The 20095-nt window shown below is 40.5% G+C and overlaps 1 protein-coding gene across 4 annotated transcripts in view; it reads left to right on the top strand.

Annotated features, from left to right (window-relative positions):
• Positions 1-20095, top strand: part of ARHGAP24 (Rho GTPase activating protein 24) — a 466522-nt gene that overhangs the window by 402937 nt on the left and 43490 nt on the right. For 3 of the 4 annotated variants that reach the window (XM_080685258.1, XM_080685260.1, XM_080685261.1), the window contains one exon: positions 5764-5886. In XM_080685258.1, the coding sequence (XP_080541384.1) occupies positions 5764-5886 (123 nt within the window). Of the gene's footprint in view, positions 1-5763; positions 5887-11843; positions 12751-20095 lie in introns of those variants that run through there. The other variant, XM_080685259.1, reaches the window with a different exon arrangement.

The following is a 20095-nucleotide window of genomic DNA, read 5'->3' as shown; positions in this document are numbered from 1 at the left end:
TTGGAAAGGAACCCAAATGCCTATGACCACAGTTTCCCTTGAGCAACTTGTTTTAAAATTCAAATACAGACAAATAATTCTCTGCATCTCTTTAAAGGTTTGTTTACTCAGATGGCATACATATAAATAAATCACTTCTAAGTAATTGTTTGGCTTTTTAATTCACAATTTTGACAATTTACAATAATTTTTCATTAGAAAAAAATAACAAAACTGTTTTGGTGACTATTTTTTGAAAATTTCTACACAATAAATTCAATAAAATATTTATTTAGATATATATTTTTTAAGAAAGGTAATGCACATAGTAGTAGCAGTCTCTCTTTTACTGAGGAGGTCCTAGTTACCTGTTGTCACCTGCACTTCAAGCAACACCGGTCTCTTGTCCCAAATCTTCCTTTGGGAAGGTGCTCTGGGTCAGTGTGGGGGAGAGAGGGAGAAGGTTAAAGGAAAATTAGTGAGAGTTCACAGTGAGCCATCTTAGGCAACACTCAGTGAGGTTAATAATAATTATCTTCAGCTCATGTTGGCTTTTTTTTACTAGTGCTTTCTTGATTATATGATTCCTATTATTTGTTCTTTTCAATAATTTTTTATGATAATAAAATAATATATATTGTAGAACATCTGAAATAACACCTGTATTATGTAACAACAAATGGTAAATATCTGAAAAATGCAGAAAAGAACAAAAGAGGAGAAAAAAATTTTTCTAATCCTAACATTTAGAGATAACCATTATTAACATTATTGTGTATTTCAATCTAGTATCTTATTTATCTGGCTGTCTACTGATATGAAAATTGAGATAATATCATATATAAAATTTGTATACTTCCTTTTGTGTAATAAAAACTCATATTAATAAATATTCTTCAAAACCCTAATTTAGTGACTGCATCATAAGGAATATTATTCATATTTCTATAAACAATGAGTATGTATATGTTGGAACACCATTTCCAATACTTGTCTTAAAAATTTTAAAAGTCTTTGCATTCATGGTCCAGTGTCTCAGTTGGTTGGAACGTTATCCCAAGCACCAAATGGTTACAGGTTCGATTCCTGGCCAAGGTACATACCTAGGTGCAGGTTTGATGTTTCTTATCAATGTTTCTCTCTCTTTCCCCCTTCTTCTCTCTCTAAAAATCAATAAAAACATATCCTTGGGTGAGGATTAAAACAAACAATAATAATAATAATAAATTATTTGCAAAGTTGTTTATCAAAAACTATTTTTAAAATATTATTTTGTAACTGGAGGCCTGGTGCACGAAATTCGTGCACGGGGGGGGGGGGGGTATGTCCCTCAGCCCAGCCTGTACCCTCTCCAATCTGGGACCCCTCGAGGGATGTCCCACAGGGATCGGGCCTAAACGGGCAGTCAGATATCCCTCTCACAATCCAGGACTGCTGGCTCCCAACTGCTCGCCTGCCTGGCTTCCTGATTGCCACTAACCGCTTCTGCCTGCCAGCCTGATCACCCCCTAACCACTCCCCTGCCAGCCTGATTGATGCCTAACTGCTCCCGTGCCAGCCTGTTTGCCCCTAACTACCCTTCCCTGCAGGCCTGGTCAGCCCTAACTGCCCTCCCCTGTAGGCCTGGTCACCCCTAACTGCCCTCCCCTGCAGGCCTGGTCCCTCCCACTGCTCTCCCCTGCAGGCCTGGGTCCTCCCCAACTGCCTTTCCTGCAGGTCTGGTCTCCCCCAACTTCCCTCCTCTGCCGGCCTGGTCACCCATAACTGCCCTCCCTTGCAGCCTTGATCACCCCCAACTGCTCTCCCTTGCAGGCCTGGTCCCTCCCAACTGCCCTCCCCTGCTGGCCATCTTGTGGTGGCCATCTTGTGTCCACATGGGGGCAGGATCTTTGACCGCATTGGGGCAGCCATCTTGTGTGTTGGAGTGATGGTCAATCTGCATATTACTCTTTTATTAGATAGGATAGAGGCCTGGTGCACAGGTGGGGGCCAGCTGGTTTGCCCTGAAGGGTGTCCCGGATCAGGGTGGGGGTTCCCTTGGGGCGTGGGTGACCTGGGCGAGGGGCCTGTGGTGGTTTGCAGGCTGGCCATGACCCCTGGCGACCCAAGCGGAGGCCCTGGTATCTGGGGTTTATTTATCTTCTACAATTGAAACTTTGTAGCCTTAAGCAGAGGCCTGGGCAGGCCAGGGTGTGGGGAAAGCTTGGCTTCCTCCATCACCAGGGGCAACCCTAGCCTCCTGCTCTTTCCAGCTCCATGGCTGCCGCCATTTCTGTTTGGGTTTATGTATCTTCTATCATTGAAACTTTGTAGCCTTGAGTGGAGGCCTAGGCCGGCAAGGGCAGGTGGAAAGCTTGGCTTCCTCCATTGCCGGGGAGATCCAAGCCTCCCTCCTGCTTTCTGTGGCCGTAGTCATCTTGGTTGGGTTTATTTGCATATTCGCTCCTGATTGGCTGGTGGGCGTGGCTGGTGGGTGTAGCAGAGTGATGGTTAATTTGCATATTACTCTTTTATTAAATAAGATTATTCATATGATTAATGGATATTTGTATTAATCTTTAAATTTTTGCAAAGTCAAATGTCAATTATTTTTTTTTTCAGAGAATATGTTTTATTTCTGGAAAGAAAATTTTATATCTAATCCAAATATACAGAAGATCCCAACGAAATGTACAAATCCTTTCACTTACATACATAAACAAGTAAAATTAAATGGTGTAACCTACTTAGTTAACTTCAAATCACAAATGCTTGAAGTATTAACACTATCACCAAAGCATTGCTACCAATCTGAGTTAATATCTAAAAGTTGAATATAATTTACCAATACATTGTGTCATTTAAAATGTGTGCAATCCACTTTCATAGAAAGCAGTATTAAAAATAAAAATAAAACTACATAGGAATTTATGTTGAAGCAGAATTTAAGAATGGAGAATGTATACTGGCTATAATATAGACATAAACACAGATACATACATATATTTGGATTGAAGATGACAATGACACTCCCTCCAGTGATAAATCTCAAAACTGCTTTTTAAAACTTTACCTTTGGAAAGAATTTGAGATTCACAATGGTTAAATGGATCATTAACCCCCATAAAGGATTAACCAAGAGTAAAACTTGATTCACATGGTTGAAAGTCAATATTGGGTTTATTCATTTATTTAACCATGTATTTAATAATAAGTTGTTTTTGAGCCCCCTCCATTGTGAGGTGCAGTACCAGTAGCAGGCCTTTAGAACTGAAGGGTTATGAATTAGAACAGATAGAATCTCCAGTTAGAAATCACATATTTTTAGTACAGAATATCTAGTTTATATCTATATAAATGCCTCCAATTGTTTTCACCGCATTCTTACCAATGAGTCTGCATTCTCACTGAGACTCGTAGAGAAAGTCTTTCTAAGTCTTCCCCCCTCTCTTGCTAATACACTGAGGCTTGAAGCTCTATATCCATGAGTGAAATTCACAGATGGGCTGTCATACCTGTGATTGGCAGTCTAAATGAGCTTTAGGGTGAGACACACAGCACCACCTGCAGAGATAGAGAATCACATGAAAAGTCAGGGGATAATGGCCAGTTGTGCTCATCATTCTCCTTTTTCTCTGCTTTCAGGCAGAAACTGCAGCCGCTGTCACTCACTCTCATTATCAGGGCTGCTTCTGCCTGGGCCGGGAGTGGCACAGCAGGATATTGCTGTCCGAATTGCCAGCCATCCTTCTGGCAAAGAGAATAATTAAAATATTCTCACTTTAAATGGTAATTTTTTTTGGCCCAGTGCTGTAGTGTAAGTGGATCAGAATACAAACTAAATCTATAGTTCTGTGCCATGCTAAATGAAGCACCTTTTTTTGTCATTCAGTTTTTTTCTGTCGCTTTATATGGCATACAACCATGAATATGCATACTAATGTATGGCATAGTTACATACATATACAGGACACAATTTTATGTGTATTGTTATGTATCAAAGAGAGGTAGCCTTTTAAAAATCCCTGTATATGTGTACTATTGACAAATTGTTCTTAAGCACTTACTAGACATAATATCTCTCAGTTCAAATTAAGTGTAATATGTCCTTTTAGCATTTTTAGGGATGAGAGGCAGTAAAATGAGACTGAATTAATATTTACAGAATTTCTCTTTTAGCTTAACATAGTGCTGGTATTTCTACTTTATTGCATTTAATTCTCATGAAAGGTTATTATATAGGGATTATTATTTCTAAACAGTGAGTTTCCAGATATTATATAATTTCCCAGAAGGCAACAGCTAATATAAGGTAGAATTACAATTTCAGCAGGGTTTTCTTTCTCTTTTTAAAATGTTTTACTATTTATTGATTTGAGAGAGAGAGGAGTAAAGAGAGAGAGAAAGATCGATTTGTTTTTCCACTTATTTATGCTTTCATTAGTTGATTCTTGTATGGGCCTGGACTGGGGATTGAACCCACAACCTTGGTGTGTGAGGATGATATTCTAACCAACTGAGCTACTGGGCCAGGGCTTAGGAGGGTTCTCTTTCATTGCTGAACCTATGCTTTTTCAGGTAAAAGTTGTTTAAAGTGATGGTTGACCTAGCATACACCTAAGGGTGTAGGAGTGTCATTGTTTCCCTAATAGTGAGATGTTCTTTAAAATATGAGATGGCTAGTCTTGTTTATTCCAGAGACCTGTAGACATTAGGAAACCTATTTGATATGTCCCTTAGTCCCTCCCCCATTTCCACCCAGTGGTATTAAAATGTAAAATACCAATGTAATTGTTTCTTTGGTTGGCTTAAGGTTATTTCACTTTTCTAACCTTTCACTTTTTCTATAAATTTGCAGCAGTGGTAAAATAGTTGTATTTCTCAACCTAGGGCATTTGTATAGAATTCAGAGGTCACAAACTCAAATGCCTATAGCTTTCAGAGCTATGTGGGAAATAGACTGGATGTGAAAGAAAAGGCAGTGTTGTAAATTGGAGCCTGCAAGCGCCTCATAAAGATATTGAGGTGCATCTTAATACAAACAAACAACAGCAGTCTTAAAAAAAACAAAGCACTTGGACATGAATTAGGCTGCACATTTTGCAACACTTAGTGAAAATTAAATGTTGATCGATCCAACCTTTTGCATGGAGGCACCACTGGGGTTTCCTAAATCTCACTCTTCAGTGTGGGGCCCATAGGGGTGGGGGCACTGATTTGGCCTTGTGACTGGCCAGCATTGTATCTTTTCTCCTCTTTGTTTGCCCTCCTGAAAGTATGATCTCAGGGGAAGTCTTCCCTGCTAGGACAGAATGATGGAGGAGGACCTTGGGGTCAAAAGTTTTTCATGTGGCTCTTTTGCTTCCTAGAACTCCCCAGCTCACCCATGCTGTGCTGGTGGCCTCACTGTGCATGCACTTGCTTCAGACAAAATCCCAGGCTCTGCAGATCTCGTTTCCATCTTCCATTTTTGCGGTTTTTCCCTATTCAGCAGTGCAGTGTGCATAGATTGGCTTATGAGTTAATGCAGGCCTATGGGTTGTTGCTAGGACAAAAAGGCAGGCTTTGTTTGGGGAATGGTATTTGTTTTCCAGCTTTCCCTTGGAAACATAGGAGTTTTTCCTTTTTAAGCAGGTTCCCCGCGCCCCTCCGCCCCCATGTTGAAATCATGGTAAATATTTCCAATTCCTTGGGTAGAACCTAGTGCTGGGGCTGCCTTCCTCTGTGTGTCAGGAACTCCCTGGGAGGCTGCTGATGGGGAATCTTCAGCTGAGCACACTCTCATGTGTGACTATCTTCTCACAGGAGGCGATCGAGAACGGATGACAGCAAATCATGAGAGCTACCTCCTCATGGCGAGCACCCAGAATGATATGGAAGACTGGGTGAAGTCCATCCGCCGTGTCATATGGGGACCTTTTGGAGGAGGTGAGTATATTTTTAAGTCATGGAAAAATGGAAAAGTAGATCAAACCTGTTCATCCTTTCCTCCAGCTAATATTACTATTAGCTCCTATTTTCCAAAGGATAAATGTTAAAATAAATAGTAAACTATTTTATGTTATGGCTAAACACATATCTAAGTAACTACTGGAAGCTTCATTGAGGCATTATCATTAATAACCAACTTTCCATGAATATCTTGAATTATAAAGAGGGATTATATTTTTATTCTTTTATTTCACTAACAATTAATAGTTATGAGACTGATACCATCAAAGTAGATTAGTTAAGAACATGCAGGTATGAGGGAAAAAAAAAAAAAAAGATGACTAGTAGCTTTAGAAGAGATCCCAAACCACCAGATGTTCAGTAACATCACAAAGGAATGGCAAAGCTGTGAATGAAGATCTGATGAATATGGGCATAAAAAAATGCTTTGTAATCAGGGAAGTGTTTGTGGATTTGATAATAAGTTTGTAAAAAAAAATCTTAGTTAATACAGGGTTGAGAGTTTACCATATGAAGAATAACCATATGAATAAACAAAATGGTGCTATGAATAGAACTAAAAGGAGGAAGAAAGGGTGACAGAAATGATCTTTGTCAAGGAATATAAAATAGAATAATATGGGCAGGAAAATTATTTAAACATTTAGTAAATGGAACCAATAAAATAACCCCAAAATATTCATCTATAACCGACATGTGTTTCCAAGAATGTACACACTAATTATTTTATATTGCTATAGTTTAAACAAATTGTATTAAATAATTCATATTTAGTAAAATAATTATAGTTCCATATTTGTTTTATATTCCCTTATGTATTGTCAGTACCCTTCCTCCAGAAGTGATTTTCCCCTTAACATATCAGTGGCCCCTTAGGCTGACTAACCACTTTACATTTTAGAAAAATTTCAAAGGTTTCATTTAAAAATTAAAAAGTTAGGTTCAGGTTAAAATAGTAAAGATTCATTGAAGACATGTTGATATTTTGCCAGATTGGTGATACATATCTGCCAGTTGTTTGTTTTTTAGCACTACCTTCTGTTGGGGAGAACTTGGTTCCTGACCAGGATGACCTTTCACCCCAGTTTGCCTGGCAACAGCCTGGTTTACAACTGTTGTCCCAGGCTAATGATTGATAGTATTACCTTTCACTCTCACAGTGTCTCAATTTGGGTGACAACTTATATGGCCACCCAATTCATATACTAAAATGTCTGGTGAGTGACTATGAAAAACATTCAAAAAGGACGATGGGGCTGAGATCCCTACCCCAGTGCCTTAGCAGAGGACTCTTCACATGACTATCCATGTGAAACCCATACTGCACTGCTAGAGGGTTGCTGGTACCTCCAGGGCTATGGGTTTGTGGGGAGCCTGCGGATGTGTCTAACTTCAAAACAGGAGACCCTCTGTTATGAGATTTCTGGGTGTCTTAGTTCAGGAGAATCCTTAATATCTGCTGAAGGAGGTATTTTTGTTGAGGTGAGGGATTATTTCCATCAAATTTCCTGTTTTCTCCATTTCCTCTTCTTCTGTCTGTCCTTTTTTCAAGGAAAAATGAATGAGATTCAGCAAGCTTCACCAAATCAGTGACCATAAGAGGTCCTATCAGCCCAAGAGTATCAGAAATGATCCCAATGGGACTGGGCAAAAGCTATAAATGAATCTTCAAATTTATGAACCTGGAAGGTATATTCTAGTAGATGATTGGCTTATATACTTTATTCTATGAATGCTTGATTCAAATTTACTTTTCAAGAGAGATGTTTTGGCATACAGTACTTATCACAGAAACAATGCACCAAAAAATAAATCTTCTGCCCTCTTTGTTTAATTGAAGAGTATAATGAGATTGCAAAGCAAGCTTTTAAAGCACTCATTCAATTTGCAAGAAATCCTTTGTGATTTATCTAAGCATTGGAATTTTCTAAAGTTAATACAGAGTATAGAATTGAACTAAATCTTGACAGTGATTCCAACTGCCACCCATATTCATGGGTCTCAAATGTTTGCATCAGTAACATCCCCCTGTGCTCATTGACTGAATTATACAGAAATATTATAAATTTGAGTTTCAAATAATAAATTTATATAACTGAAAACCCACTTATCTTACATATTAAGGTTTCACTTAACATTTAATTGAAAATAAGTTCCCCACTCAGTAAGAATATTTTAGAACCACTGTTTTAGTTCAACCCCACATTTTATGGCTTAGATCGGTAAGACCCAGGATAGAGGACTAACTTGACAAGTGGCACTCTGGGAGTAACAGAACCAGGGAGAAAACCCAGGTCTCCTGACTTGTGAGCTTCCTCCTGCTTTTATGCCCAATAGTGTGATCTCTTACTTCTACTGTAGGAGTAAAAAACAAACAAACCAACAACAAAAACACAATTACAAGTCCATGCCTCATTGATAGTATATTCTTTATTATATTAAAAGCAAAAGTTTTTTTAAGTGTGATAATTCGAATGAATAAAGTTTATCAAGTCCTTCAAAAATACCTGAATTGACACCATCAAGAAAGTGAAAAAAGCCCTAGCTGGTTTGGCTCAGTAGGTAGAGCATCAACCTGTAGACTGAAGAGTCCCAGGTTTGATTCCAGTCAAGGGCACATGCCCAAGTTGCGGGCTGGATCCCCAGTAGGGGGTGTGCAGGAGGCAGCCAATCAATGATTCTCTCTCATCATTGATGTTTCTCTCTCTCCCTCTCCCTTCCTCTCTGAAATCAATAATAATATATATTTTTAAAAAGAAAATGAAAAATGAACCCATAGAATGGGAGTATTTTCAAATTATACATTGCATCCAAAATATATAATGAACATTTATAACTCAATAATTAAGACAAATCAAGTTTTGGACCCAATTTGACTCAATTAAAAATGGACAAAGAATCTAAATAAACATTTCTCAAAGGAAAATATACGAATGATCAATAAGCACATGAAAAGATGCTCAATCCAAAGGTGGTATGCAGTTATTAATCATCAGGTAACTGCAAATCTAAACCACCATGGTATACCACTTCACACCCACTATGATTGCTAGAATCCAAAAATCCGATAAGTATTGGCAAGGATGTGTAGAAATCAAAACCCTCCTACATTGCTGATGGACATGTAAAATCATGCAGCTGCTTTGAAAAAGTCTATCAATTCCTCAAATGATTCAACATAGTTACAATAGGACCCAACATTTTATTTCTCTCAGGAGAAATGAAAACATATGTCCTTCAGAAACTTGTACATGAATAGTTAGAGCAGCATTATTCCTAATAGCCAAAAAGTGAAAACACTCAAATGTTCATCAGCAGACAATAGATAATCAAAATGTACTGACATCCGTGTAGTAGATTATTATTCAGCCAGAAGGAGGTACTGACACTTGCTATAATGTGAAGGAACCTTGAAAACACTATGATGCTAAGTGAAGGAAGTTAGGCACAAAAGACCACATATCATATTATTTCATTCATGTTAAGTATAGAACTGGGAAATCTAAGTATAGAGACAGAAAAGAGATTAGTGGCTGCTTAGGGCTGGGATGGGAGAATAAGGGGGTGGGAGGGGAGAAATAGCCAAAGATATGGGATCTTTTCTGGAGGTAATGACATTTTCTAAAATTAACTGTGATGATGGTTTCATATATCTGTGAGAGTATACTAAGAGCCATCTAATTGTGAACTTTAAATGGGAAAATCTATGATATGTGAATGATAATTCAATAAAGCTCCTTTAAAGGGTTTTGCCATGAATACCTTACATAAGAGAATACGTTTCCCCTCTTATCTCTGTATGGAACCTGTGGCCCTGTTGATCCTAAATGAAGACTTCTTTGACTTCCAACCTCCTTCCCACCACTCAAAGATTGGTGTCGTCACTGATTAAATGGCATTTGGAAGGTGACATGTCCCCCTGGTGTATTGATTTTTGTATACTACTTTTGGATATATTTTAAATGTCTATTACAGAGAGGGCATTTTATTGTCTGTATTGCAGTTTCATAAACTGCATTTTTAAAAACTTAAAGGTTTTTCATGAGGCACCTAAGCTTATCTTTGTTCAGGTTGCATATACTGTACATGTAAAATATTCCCTCCCTTGCCACTCCAATAATAGACATTTGATTAAAATAGAGGAGAAGCCTGGGGAGCTTACCTAGCTTTCAATCTCTAGAAATTAAAAACTGTGAAGTGAAAATCATAAAATGTAGAGCTTTCCTTTTTGTTAAATAAGAAAAATTTAGACAACAACTAACTAGATGGGGAAAGAGAACCAATGGAATGGGTGAAGTAGACCTCCTCTCTTAGCAACCTAGACTGATAACAAAGTTTGGTATTGAATGTAGATGCCTCAACTTTGTGAGACGTGCTTGCGGTCTCCCAGAAACTGTGATGGCCTGTTAACAATGCTGATGGGCAGGCACATCATTTCTGCCTGACAATCAAATCCCAAAGTTGAAATGTTAAAACATGGATTTAGCTATGGAAAAGTTTAGGGGTATTGTTTGTTTTGTGTTTTTGTTTTTGTTTTACACTGGGTTTCTTTTCAATTGTTTTTGAAGCAAGGTATATGGAAATGCCTCACCCAGGGTCTGGGGAGTGAGATCTGTGTGATTAGCCTAACTTTACCAATAAAACCAGGCTCTTCCTGTATATGTCTGTCTCATATAAAGAGTTGAGTCAGAGACCCACCAAGGCAGTAAAACTGCTGAATGTGAATAATCCTCATAAGGAATCATTGGCGTGTGGGCCAGCAGGGTTAATTAAGAGGCACTGTGGTCTGGCCTCTGACACAGACCGGCTGTGTGGTCTTGGATAAATGACCCCCACCTTTAGTTCCCTCATTTGTGAAATAAGAAAATTGGACAACACGGTTTTTACTAGGATTCACTCCAGTTCCAGTCCTGTGATTCCACATGTTCTCTCCTGCCAGTGCTGAGGTCAGCGAAGTGTTCCCTGGGCCAGGGCCCCTCCCGGCCCAACCCTGCTACTGTCTTGGTAGTACTGAGCTTTACTCTGTGACTTCCTATTTTCATAGCCGCACGCTGCGACACAGCTGAGAACAATGTTTGAACCATAGGGCATGAATAACTAAGAATGATCCCTGCAGTGACAAAGTATTCCTACCTGGGCATGGAGTAATGATTTTCTAAAGGGAGTGTCTCATTAGTAATCCTCTCAATTTTGGAAAGCTCCCGCTGAATGGATAGGAAGGAGCCCAGAGGCCTGGGGGGTCAGCTGGGGTTAAAGCACTGGCATTCCAAATCTGCACCTGGAACAGCCAGGTGGATGAATGATTAACCCAGGAGTCAGTTGCTCAGTGAGGGTTGGTAGACCTGGGGGCTGGGTGCAGAGGGTGCATACAAGAGCAGGGGAGAAAGTTGCAAACAGGATTGGTTTTCAAACCATACCCAGAGAAATATACTTATATATAAATGTGCATGCATATGAGTGGAGTTGTTTTGTGGTTATACCTGCAGGTTTTTTTGTCACTACATTTAGAATATTTTCTCTCTCACAAATAACATACGCATCACATGTTTTGATGGCTTGAACATTTAAATCAGCACTCACAAATAGACTGAATTGCAAAGCATGCTTTTTAAAAACCTTGTGTAGGAAGAGAATAGATGCAGGAAGGAAGGGGCAAACATGTTGCCCACTTGGGGGTGGCTTGGTGCTGTTGGATATCTGGAGGGAATGATGCAGCCTGCTGGAAAGATGCAGCACAGACAAGAGCCAGGAAGTGAACTCAAAGTCAAAGGAAGAAAAAGGGGTTCACACCGCGGGGTGGCCCTCCCCCTCCTCCCCGCACACTGTTGTGACTGCACCTGCTGCATGTGACCAGTGGGCACGGAAGGCAGCAGCAGCCACAGCAGTGGTGACGAGGCAGCCGCAGCCCTGCCAGCTCCCGCCCAGCTCTCATTGAGAAAAGGGAGCCGGCGCGGAGGAGGGGAGAGGCTCCCCGCAGAGCTGCCTCTTCCGAGGACCCAAGGAGTCTCCAGGAATCAGCACTTGACTGTTCTGACGTGGCGATTCCCTCGGGAGCCCCCGGAGTTTGAAGACGGAAGGGAAAAGGGAGAGAAGCCTGCAGAGAGCGTCCAAGGATGAGGGGGTGCTCTAAAAGGAACAGGGGAGCCCTTTGAAAAGAATCCGTCATGCACTGAAGTGCTTTCTGGAGAAGGTGCCATTCTTTGCCTCCCCTGTTGCTCAGAGGAAAGGAGCCAGCAAGGACGGTCCTGAGGCATTTCTCAGGGTCCTTTTTGTCATTGTCGCTCGGTCCCCTTGCACGTGGCTATTTGCTGACCTTTCCAGAAGAATCTCAGTGCCCCCAGTTCCAGCTGAGAAGACAGTCCTTAATAAAAAAATTTTTAAAAAATCCTGCTGTTTGCTTGGGAGGCGCAGCTTGCTTGCTGCGGTTCTTTTTGCTGTGATATTTTGGAATGTCAGCAGAAATTTTTAAAAAAAAGAAAAAGAAAAACCTTAAAAACTCTCTGGATTAGGCAAGAGAAAAGGAAGTGTGCTTTTTTTGCCAAAAAGAAGTAAATGAGAGGTGGTAACTTACCCCTGTTTCAGGACTTGGAGGATAAAAACCTATGAGTTGTAGGAGTCAGCACTTAAAACCTGACAAATAAACAAACATGAGAAGGAGTGGCTGTGGGGTATCCTACCGAGGCAGGTCTTAAAGGAAGCTGAGACTGTCAGAACTTTGGGCCTGTATGATGCCTGAAGACCGAAACATGGGGGGGCGCCCCTCAGGTGCCTTAGCGTCAACTCCTTTCATTCCTAAAACTACATACAGAAGAATCAAAAGATGTTTTAGTTTTCGGAAAGGTAGGTAGATGATACGTTAATGTCCTTTTTAAAAGTATGCATATATTCTCTGATGCTTTAAGGTCTGTTTATGCTCAGATAAAACGGGAGTGTGGAAACCAAAGGATTAGAACTCTGCAGAAGTGATTTGCGTGCGTCTTTGCTTGTGTAGACCGATTTTCCAAGGTTCAGATTGATCTGTTTATTACTGCCTGCGGATAGTCTGGGTAGGTGGGGCTTACAGAATGGTGGGGCTCTAGAGTGACTGACTGACGGATGGAGAAGTAAACAGGCTGGGCTGACCATCCTGATAGGAGGGGCCACGACCACCTTGGGCTGTTCCCAGACCCAAATCAGGCAGCCGTGTTGCTACCCATTGAAATGGGTCCCTCTCAAATCCCGTTCTGTTCTCCCATCAAATAGGTTTGGCTCTAACCGCCTGAGCTTGCCTCCCCTCCCCTGCTGAGAAAATGTTAATAATCAGGTTACTTATTGTGACCTTTGCCAGAGGCTTTCAGCCACACTGAATAACACTGATTAGGAACAGAAGTCACCTTGACTTCCCAAAGAGGTGGCACTGGAAGGGGCCAAAGCTAGGAACTATCAGAAATAAGGGTGGGGAAACACAACAATTGATGATCGGTAAAAGGAACCAAGGCATTTCTGAAGTAATGAATGAAGGGAGAGTTAAAGAGCACAGCATAGGTAAAATGAATGTTTCTAGAAAATGATGACGTATCAAAAGATTTTAACATTTTATTTTGCTTCAAAATGGGAATAATAAATGAAATGATTATCTAAATTGGAACTAGGTAATTATCATTTTAATGTCCTGTACAAAGAGCTAATTTAATCAGGAGCTGATCTGAGTAACATCCAAGGTCGTTCTTTCTCCCTTTTTTCTTTAATCTGCCACTTATTAACCCCCTCTACTTAGTCACCACCACCAACAACAAAGAGAGAATTAAGAAAAACCACTTACTTATATAAAGAAAAATATAATGGGAACTTTTTAAAACTAAACCTTGTTCCTTCTTGAGTCTTTCCCTTCCAGCAGCTAAGGTCTGGCTAGGATCATTAGCATATGTTATCAGCAAGGAATTCAGGTGTTAATTTTTATTCCTCTCTCATCCATAAAGATAATTACATGTACATGTCTCACATTTTAGAGAATTATAGAGATTTCAGAACAGGGTGATAGAGCACAGATTACGGTTACTGTACGACAGCAGCACTGAGAGAAACAGACAAGGATAGAAATTGAAGGCTAGGAACTAATTGCTTACAAGACATTCGCTCTTCTAGTTCCCTCACCCCTCAGACACGAAACTGAGTTGATCCAAATACCAGAGACAGCCTACGTTTCCGGATTATTGCTCTTCATCTGTAACATGAGACGTTCTGGGGACAATTAATGTATTTTTGAAGCCTAGAGCAAGGCCTTTATTATTTGTATCACCTTTTCTCCTTTAATAGTGGAGTATAGCGGATCTGCAAGCATCCTGGCTTGCAGGGCTGTCCCTTCCGCCTTCTTCCCTTTCTCCTTAAACACCAGTGAGGGGAGGCAGAGCTTGCAGAGAGTGTTCCCCTGGGCTGGCAAAGGCAGTCACAGGAGTGGGAGCAGCTTCTGTCTCTCACCTCCTGCGGGCTATTTTTAAAGCATTGTCTTTCCCTCCGCAAAGTCGAAGTAATCTGAGGAATGCTCAGCATTTGAGTCAAGGATTAATAGATTTTTAATTTACAAAGCTGCATTCTGGTTTCTCTCCGAAGTATAAAGGAGAGGAGGTGCAGGAAGCATTTCTCTGCTGGAAGTTTTCTTTCCCTTTCTCCGGAGCCAGTCAGTGCACACCGGCCTCCCTCAGCCCACTGGCTGCAGAAGCACAGAGAGCGGGACTCCGTGGGGCTCCCGGAGGGAAGGGTTGCAGGCTGCTGGCCTGCTGTCTCCTGCTGCCCTAGTCCTTCAGGTCAGCAGCAGCCAGCAGCACGGGCTGTTTAAGGTCTGGCACTGAAAAGAACGAACTTTTTTTGCAGTCCTGGATTCCCAAACCATGCCACCTTAAGAAGAGAGGGTTCCTTTGTGCTTTGTTTTAATCTCCTGGGCGCTCAAGTAGTTCAAGAAGTGGGCCTGGTTTCTGAGTTCCTCTCCCAAGCCGGTTGGAGAGCATCAGCTTAAGCCATTTCAGTGAAAGCCAAAGGGAGAGGGGCAGGAATCATGGCCGAGCGCCCAGACGTAAGAATGGTGATGTGTCTGCTTTTCCTGGTCCACATTTAGGGCATATTATTTACTGTTGTCAAGGGCAGGCGGACGGAAGAGACTGACAGCTTTAGAAACACCCTCAGAATGAAGTGTGGCATTGAGTCCACGTGTCCAGAGCCCTGGTGGTATTGGAGCTTGCATGCTGTGTGAGCCGTAACTACCTTCTCAGGGTTCCTTTCTCTTCAGACTCTTCTGTCCTTGTCATCGTTCTCTGTCTTTATTTAGGTACTAATACAGGTCACTGAAAGGTTTCCCAGTGGTTTTAAAAATCTAGGAAAAAGAAAGACCTAATAGGCAGGAAGCTGGGGATGGGGGTACTCAGAGTTTATGTTCTGGTGAGATAAAGATTACAATGTGTTTTTATTCTCTTGATTTTTTTTTTTTTTACCTCCTTAAGATTAATATCTAATATTCAAAGCACAACCAGTCTTTTGATTCCCTGGGGATGGGTAACATTGGGATCATGAATGTTAGTGTTCATTTCTAGTTGTAATAGGCTGGTTGGTTTAAGGTTATTGTGATCATGGGAAAGACTAAAGTAAATTTTTAACCCTAACTTTAGCTTGTTGTTTGTTTTGTTTTGTTTTTGTCCTGAGTTGCCCTGTTCTTGGAGATAAGTCATCATTCATTTTCCGGTGCTTTTCTCCCCTTCCTCCTCCCCCCCGCCCCCCCAATACATAACCACTTAGCTTCTTCTTTGTATGCTTTCAGCTCCATTTCTGTTCCCATCATGTTAGTCCCCTGTGTCTCTATTGCTTCATGCACACAACTTACTTTAACCTAAAAGGTGGCTCTTCAAGACAGCACCCATCCTTCCTTCTTTCCATCCCCAACATTCTTCACAAATTCCTACAACATACAGTCCATTTGTATGGGGTTTTTGTTTTTATTTTAATCCTCACCAGAAGATATATTCCCCACTGATTTCTAGAGAGAGCGGAAGGAATAAGAAGAGCGGCAGGGAGAGAGAGAAACATCTATGTGAGAGAGATACATTGATTGGTTGCCTACCTACCCGAGACGGGGAACTTCACCAATCCTTCAAACACTGAGAAAAACAGGCCAGGGCATGTAGTCCATTTGTAAAGCATCACCTAACAGGGATTCCTAAGCAGTACTGTCAATGGCATTCCACAGCTGAACATTTTCTTAACTCTTGGTTGCATCTAAAGGAAGTCCTACCTGTTACATATAATTATCAGACCTTCTAGCCAATTACAATTATTCCTTATGAATAAACTCCAATTCCCCAGACTTCCCCACTCTTTCTCCCTAAACACATCTCCTATATCACCTCTTTGCTTTTGTTCACTGAGTCCTCTCTGCTACGATGCTCTCTCTACTCTGTGGTCTATCCAAACTTTTCAAGAAAATGCTGGCTGTTGTTTCGTCATCCATTATATTCTTTTTTGCATTATGTTATAATGATATTTTTCTTTATTGTTGACACTATTACAGATGTCCCCATTACCCCCTCACTTTGCCCACCTCCACCCCCCGCACCCTCCTCTCTGGCCATCACCACACTGTTGTCTGTGTCCATGGGCTAAGCATACATGTTCTTTGGCTAATGCCTTCACCTTCTTTTATCCAGTCTTCCCCATCCCCCTCCCCTCTGACCTCTGTCAGTCTGTTCCATTTATCCATGCCTCTGGTTCTATTTTGGGATCTAATGAACATGCATCATACTCTTTACCATGCAGCCCTTATATTTCATATATGCTGCCACTTTGCCCCCTTATCTTCATAGCCATCTTAAAGTGCTGTATGCACTTTCGTAGTAAAAAATAGATTAATGCCCTAACTGGTTTGGCTCAGTGGCTAGAGCATTGGCCTGCAGACTGAAGGATCCCAGGTTCGATTCCAGTCCAGGGCATATACCTTGGTTGCGGGCACAACCCCAGTAGGAGGTGTGCAGGAGGCAGCTGATCGATGTTTCTCTCTCATCGATGTTTCTGGCTCTCTATCCCTCTCCCTTCCTCTCTGTAAAAAATCAATAAAATATGTAAAAAAAATAGATTTATGGCAAACAGTAGTATTCTTATCTATCTTTTCCTGCTAGTCTTTAAGCAATAAGGAATTAAAGCAAAATGTCTTTATAATGTCGATGGATAAAACCAACATGTTTTTTTAAAGATTATTGTATGTTGTTCATGTTGTAATTACACTTATGGAAATTGATTTGTTCAACAGATTGCTATTATCCAAATCCATATAATTTTATATGGTACTATAAATGAAGAGCTCACTAATTCATATATCAAAGTTTTATGAAGCATCTACCAAGTGATGCTGGGGATGAGTTCACAGACTCCTTGGGGATTAAAAAAAAGAAAGAAAGAAGTAATTACTCTATGATAAGCAATACACTGAATTATGGGTGATGGCTGAGGAGCCCATGAACAAAAACTTGACTATGGGCTCATTTGCAAAGGCCGTGATTTCCCTGAACTACATGAAACCGGAGTTAGTCTTTGGAAGTTACGAAAAGAGAGTGGTCATCACTATGCAAAAGTATGTCTGAACTGAATAAACATAACAAAGGGGAAGAGGAATTATATGGACCTGCATTTGTACCCCAGATCTGCCACTTTCCAAGTGTGTGACTTTAGGTCACCAAACATCTCTGAATCTGTTTGTAGAAGAACAACCTCCTTGTAGAATGTCTGTGAGTGTCATGAAAAAAATGCATTTAAATTGCATGGCTTGTACAAGATGTAAACAGTGTCTATACTAGTAATTACTCCGCTGGTCTAAGACCTAGGCCACTGGGTCACTATGTTCACATTATTACATTTAATTTTTCCAGGCCTTCATTTTTCCCCTTCCTTTCCCACTCTGACTACAAAAAGAGTCAAGATTCTGCCAATAATTTATTGGTTATTACAGATTCTGAGCTCCTTTGGTTACATTTTCTATCATATAAGATCTGTTGGCTACTTAGAAAGTGCTGATGATTCTGAAGTAAGCCTTAGCTGGTTTTGCTTCTATACTAGTTTGGATGTCTTTTATTTTGACTTGTCCATTTACCATGGGTGAATGTTCATTTTCAATAGAAAAATATTATAGTCCTGGTACTAAGACTTATTCTGTTACCAGGGTTACAGTAGCAGAAGAATAAGTAAAAGCAAATTCTCTTTATGGCTCAGCATGTGATCTATAGGAAGGGAGGAATAGTGAACTCTGAAAAATAACTGATAACAGAGAATTGGAGCAATAAGTAAAATGCTTTTAAACTTCTGGTTTCTTATCAGCAAACTAAGGATTTTTTTTATTTTCAAGTTTTTATAGAAATCAATGCCACAACCTGAGAACTATTGATGAGTTCCCTTTTACTTGGAAGTTATTCATATATTTCCTATAATTGAGGAGGTGAAATAATTTGCTTCAATGAACTCATTAATTCTACAAATATTTACAGAACACTCAATCCTTACTCACTTCAGTATTAAGTCTCAGAGATAGAAGCAAGAAAGTTTGCCTGTGTGCCTTAGTCAGTTCAGGCTGCTATAACAAAATGACAGAGATTGGGTAGCTTGTAAACCTCAGATATCTATTTCTCACAGTTCTGGAGGCTGAACTCTGACACCAGGCCAGGATGGCTACATTCCTGTGAGAACCCTCCTCCAGATGGCCAATTTTCAGCCTTTTGCTGCATTCTCACCTGACAGAAAGGGAAGGAATGAGAGAGCTCTTTGGGGGTCCCTTTTATAAAGGCACTAATCCCATTCATGAGAGCTCTGCCCTCATGACCTGATCAGTCCCAAAAGGTCCCCACCTCCTAATGCCATCATCTCAGGCCTTGGGTTTTCAACATAGGAATTTTCAACAGACACAGTCGGATCAGCATGGTAGAATGGAATGTGAATCTTGGAGTCGTTCAGATCTGATGCCACCCCGTTTTATTCCTTGTGTGTATGGCATCATAAAGATTACCTAAGCCCCTCTGAAGTTAATAAGATAGATATATAGTATACAACTGTTTTTTCAATATTATTTATAATAATAATAAATGTAAACTAATTCTCTTACTATAATAATTATGAAAACACAATCCTCTTTTGACTACTGAGGGACTAGTTCAGTACAGAGAATCATCTAAGGAAATTCTTACACAGCAATGTGTTAAGAAATCAAAGAAGAAATTTATCAAGCTTTGCCTCCGGGGTGGGGGTGAGGGAATGTTAATAAAGACTTAATTAACACAGGAGATGATATGAGTTGAATCTTGCAGGATAACTTTTTCTAGGCTGACTCGTGATTGCAGGTCTTACCTTCTAGAAGAAAGCAACAGAATGTTCAGTATAGTTAGCATGTTGTTTGTGAAGAAGCCGCAGAAATGAGGGTGGATATGGCACATTGCACACAATGGATGTCACCTAAACATTGTTAATGGAAAAAGACGGTGGAAAAAGACGGAGGTCACATTGTGGAGACTTTGTATTTCATGCAAAAGAGTTTGGTTGGCCATTGGGCAGGCCCCCTTGGAAGAAATGCAGCAAAAGAATGGCACGCTCCGATTTAAATATTATGAAGATCACTATGGCAGCACGCACTTGGATTTGGGACTCTTCAAAAAGTCATTTAGGAAATATTGAGGATCTGGCCCTTGTAGTAGTAATGACTCTGGAAGGGACCAACCTGGTGAGTGAATGAGGGTAGTGAAGGAGGGAGGAATCTAGTGTGGCTCTCAGATGGCATTTGCATGATTTGGGGGTGGATAGCTGGAACTGATAACTAAAATCAGAACTATAGGAAGTGGAACGTGTTTTGAAAAAAAGGTGAGTTAGCCAGTTTTAGACATTTTGAGCTTGAGATATCCATGTTGAGGGTTCTAATGGGCACTTAGAAATGTAATGCTAGAGACCACAGAGTGGCCCAAATTGAGACACAGATCTGGGAATAATTGATATGCAGTGAAATTAAGTGGAGTCCTTCAAAGGAATTGTGACAAGTAAGGTGAAAACAGGGCTGAGGACATAACCCAGAGAACCAGCAAACCTATGAGAAGCGGGAGTAGGTAGCATATCAATAAGGAGACTGGGAAGAGTATTCTGGAAGGCAAGAATGTGACATGTGAACAGTATCAGGAAGAAGAGTGAGACTGAT

The sequence above is a fragment of the Plecotus auritus genome (assembly GCF_963455305.1).
Source record: "Plecotus auritus genome assembly, chromosome: 1".
NCBI classification, from domain to species: Eukaryota; Metazoa; Chordata; class Mammalia; order Chiroptera; family Vespertilionidae; genus Plecotus; species Plecotus auritus.
The sequence above is the reverse complement of the archived record's forward strand: the minus strand, read 5'-3'. Positions and strand labels throughout refer to the sequence as shown.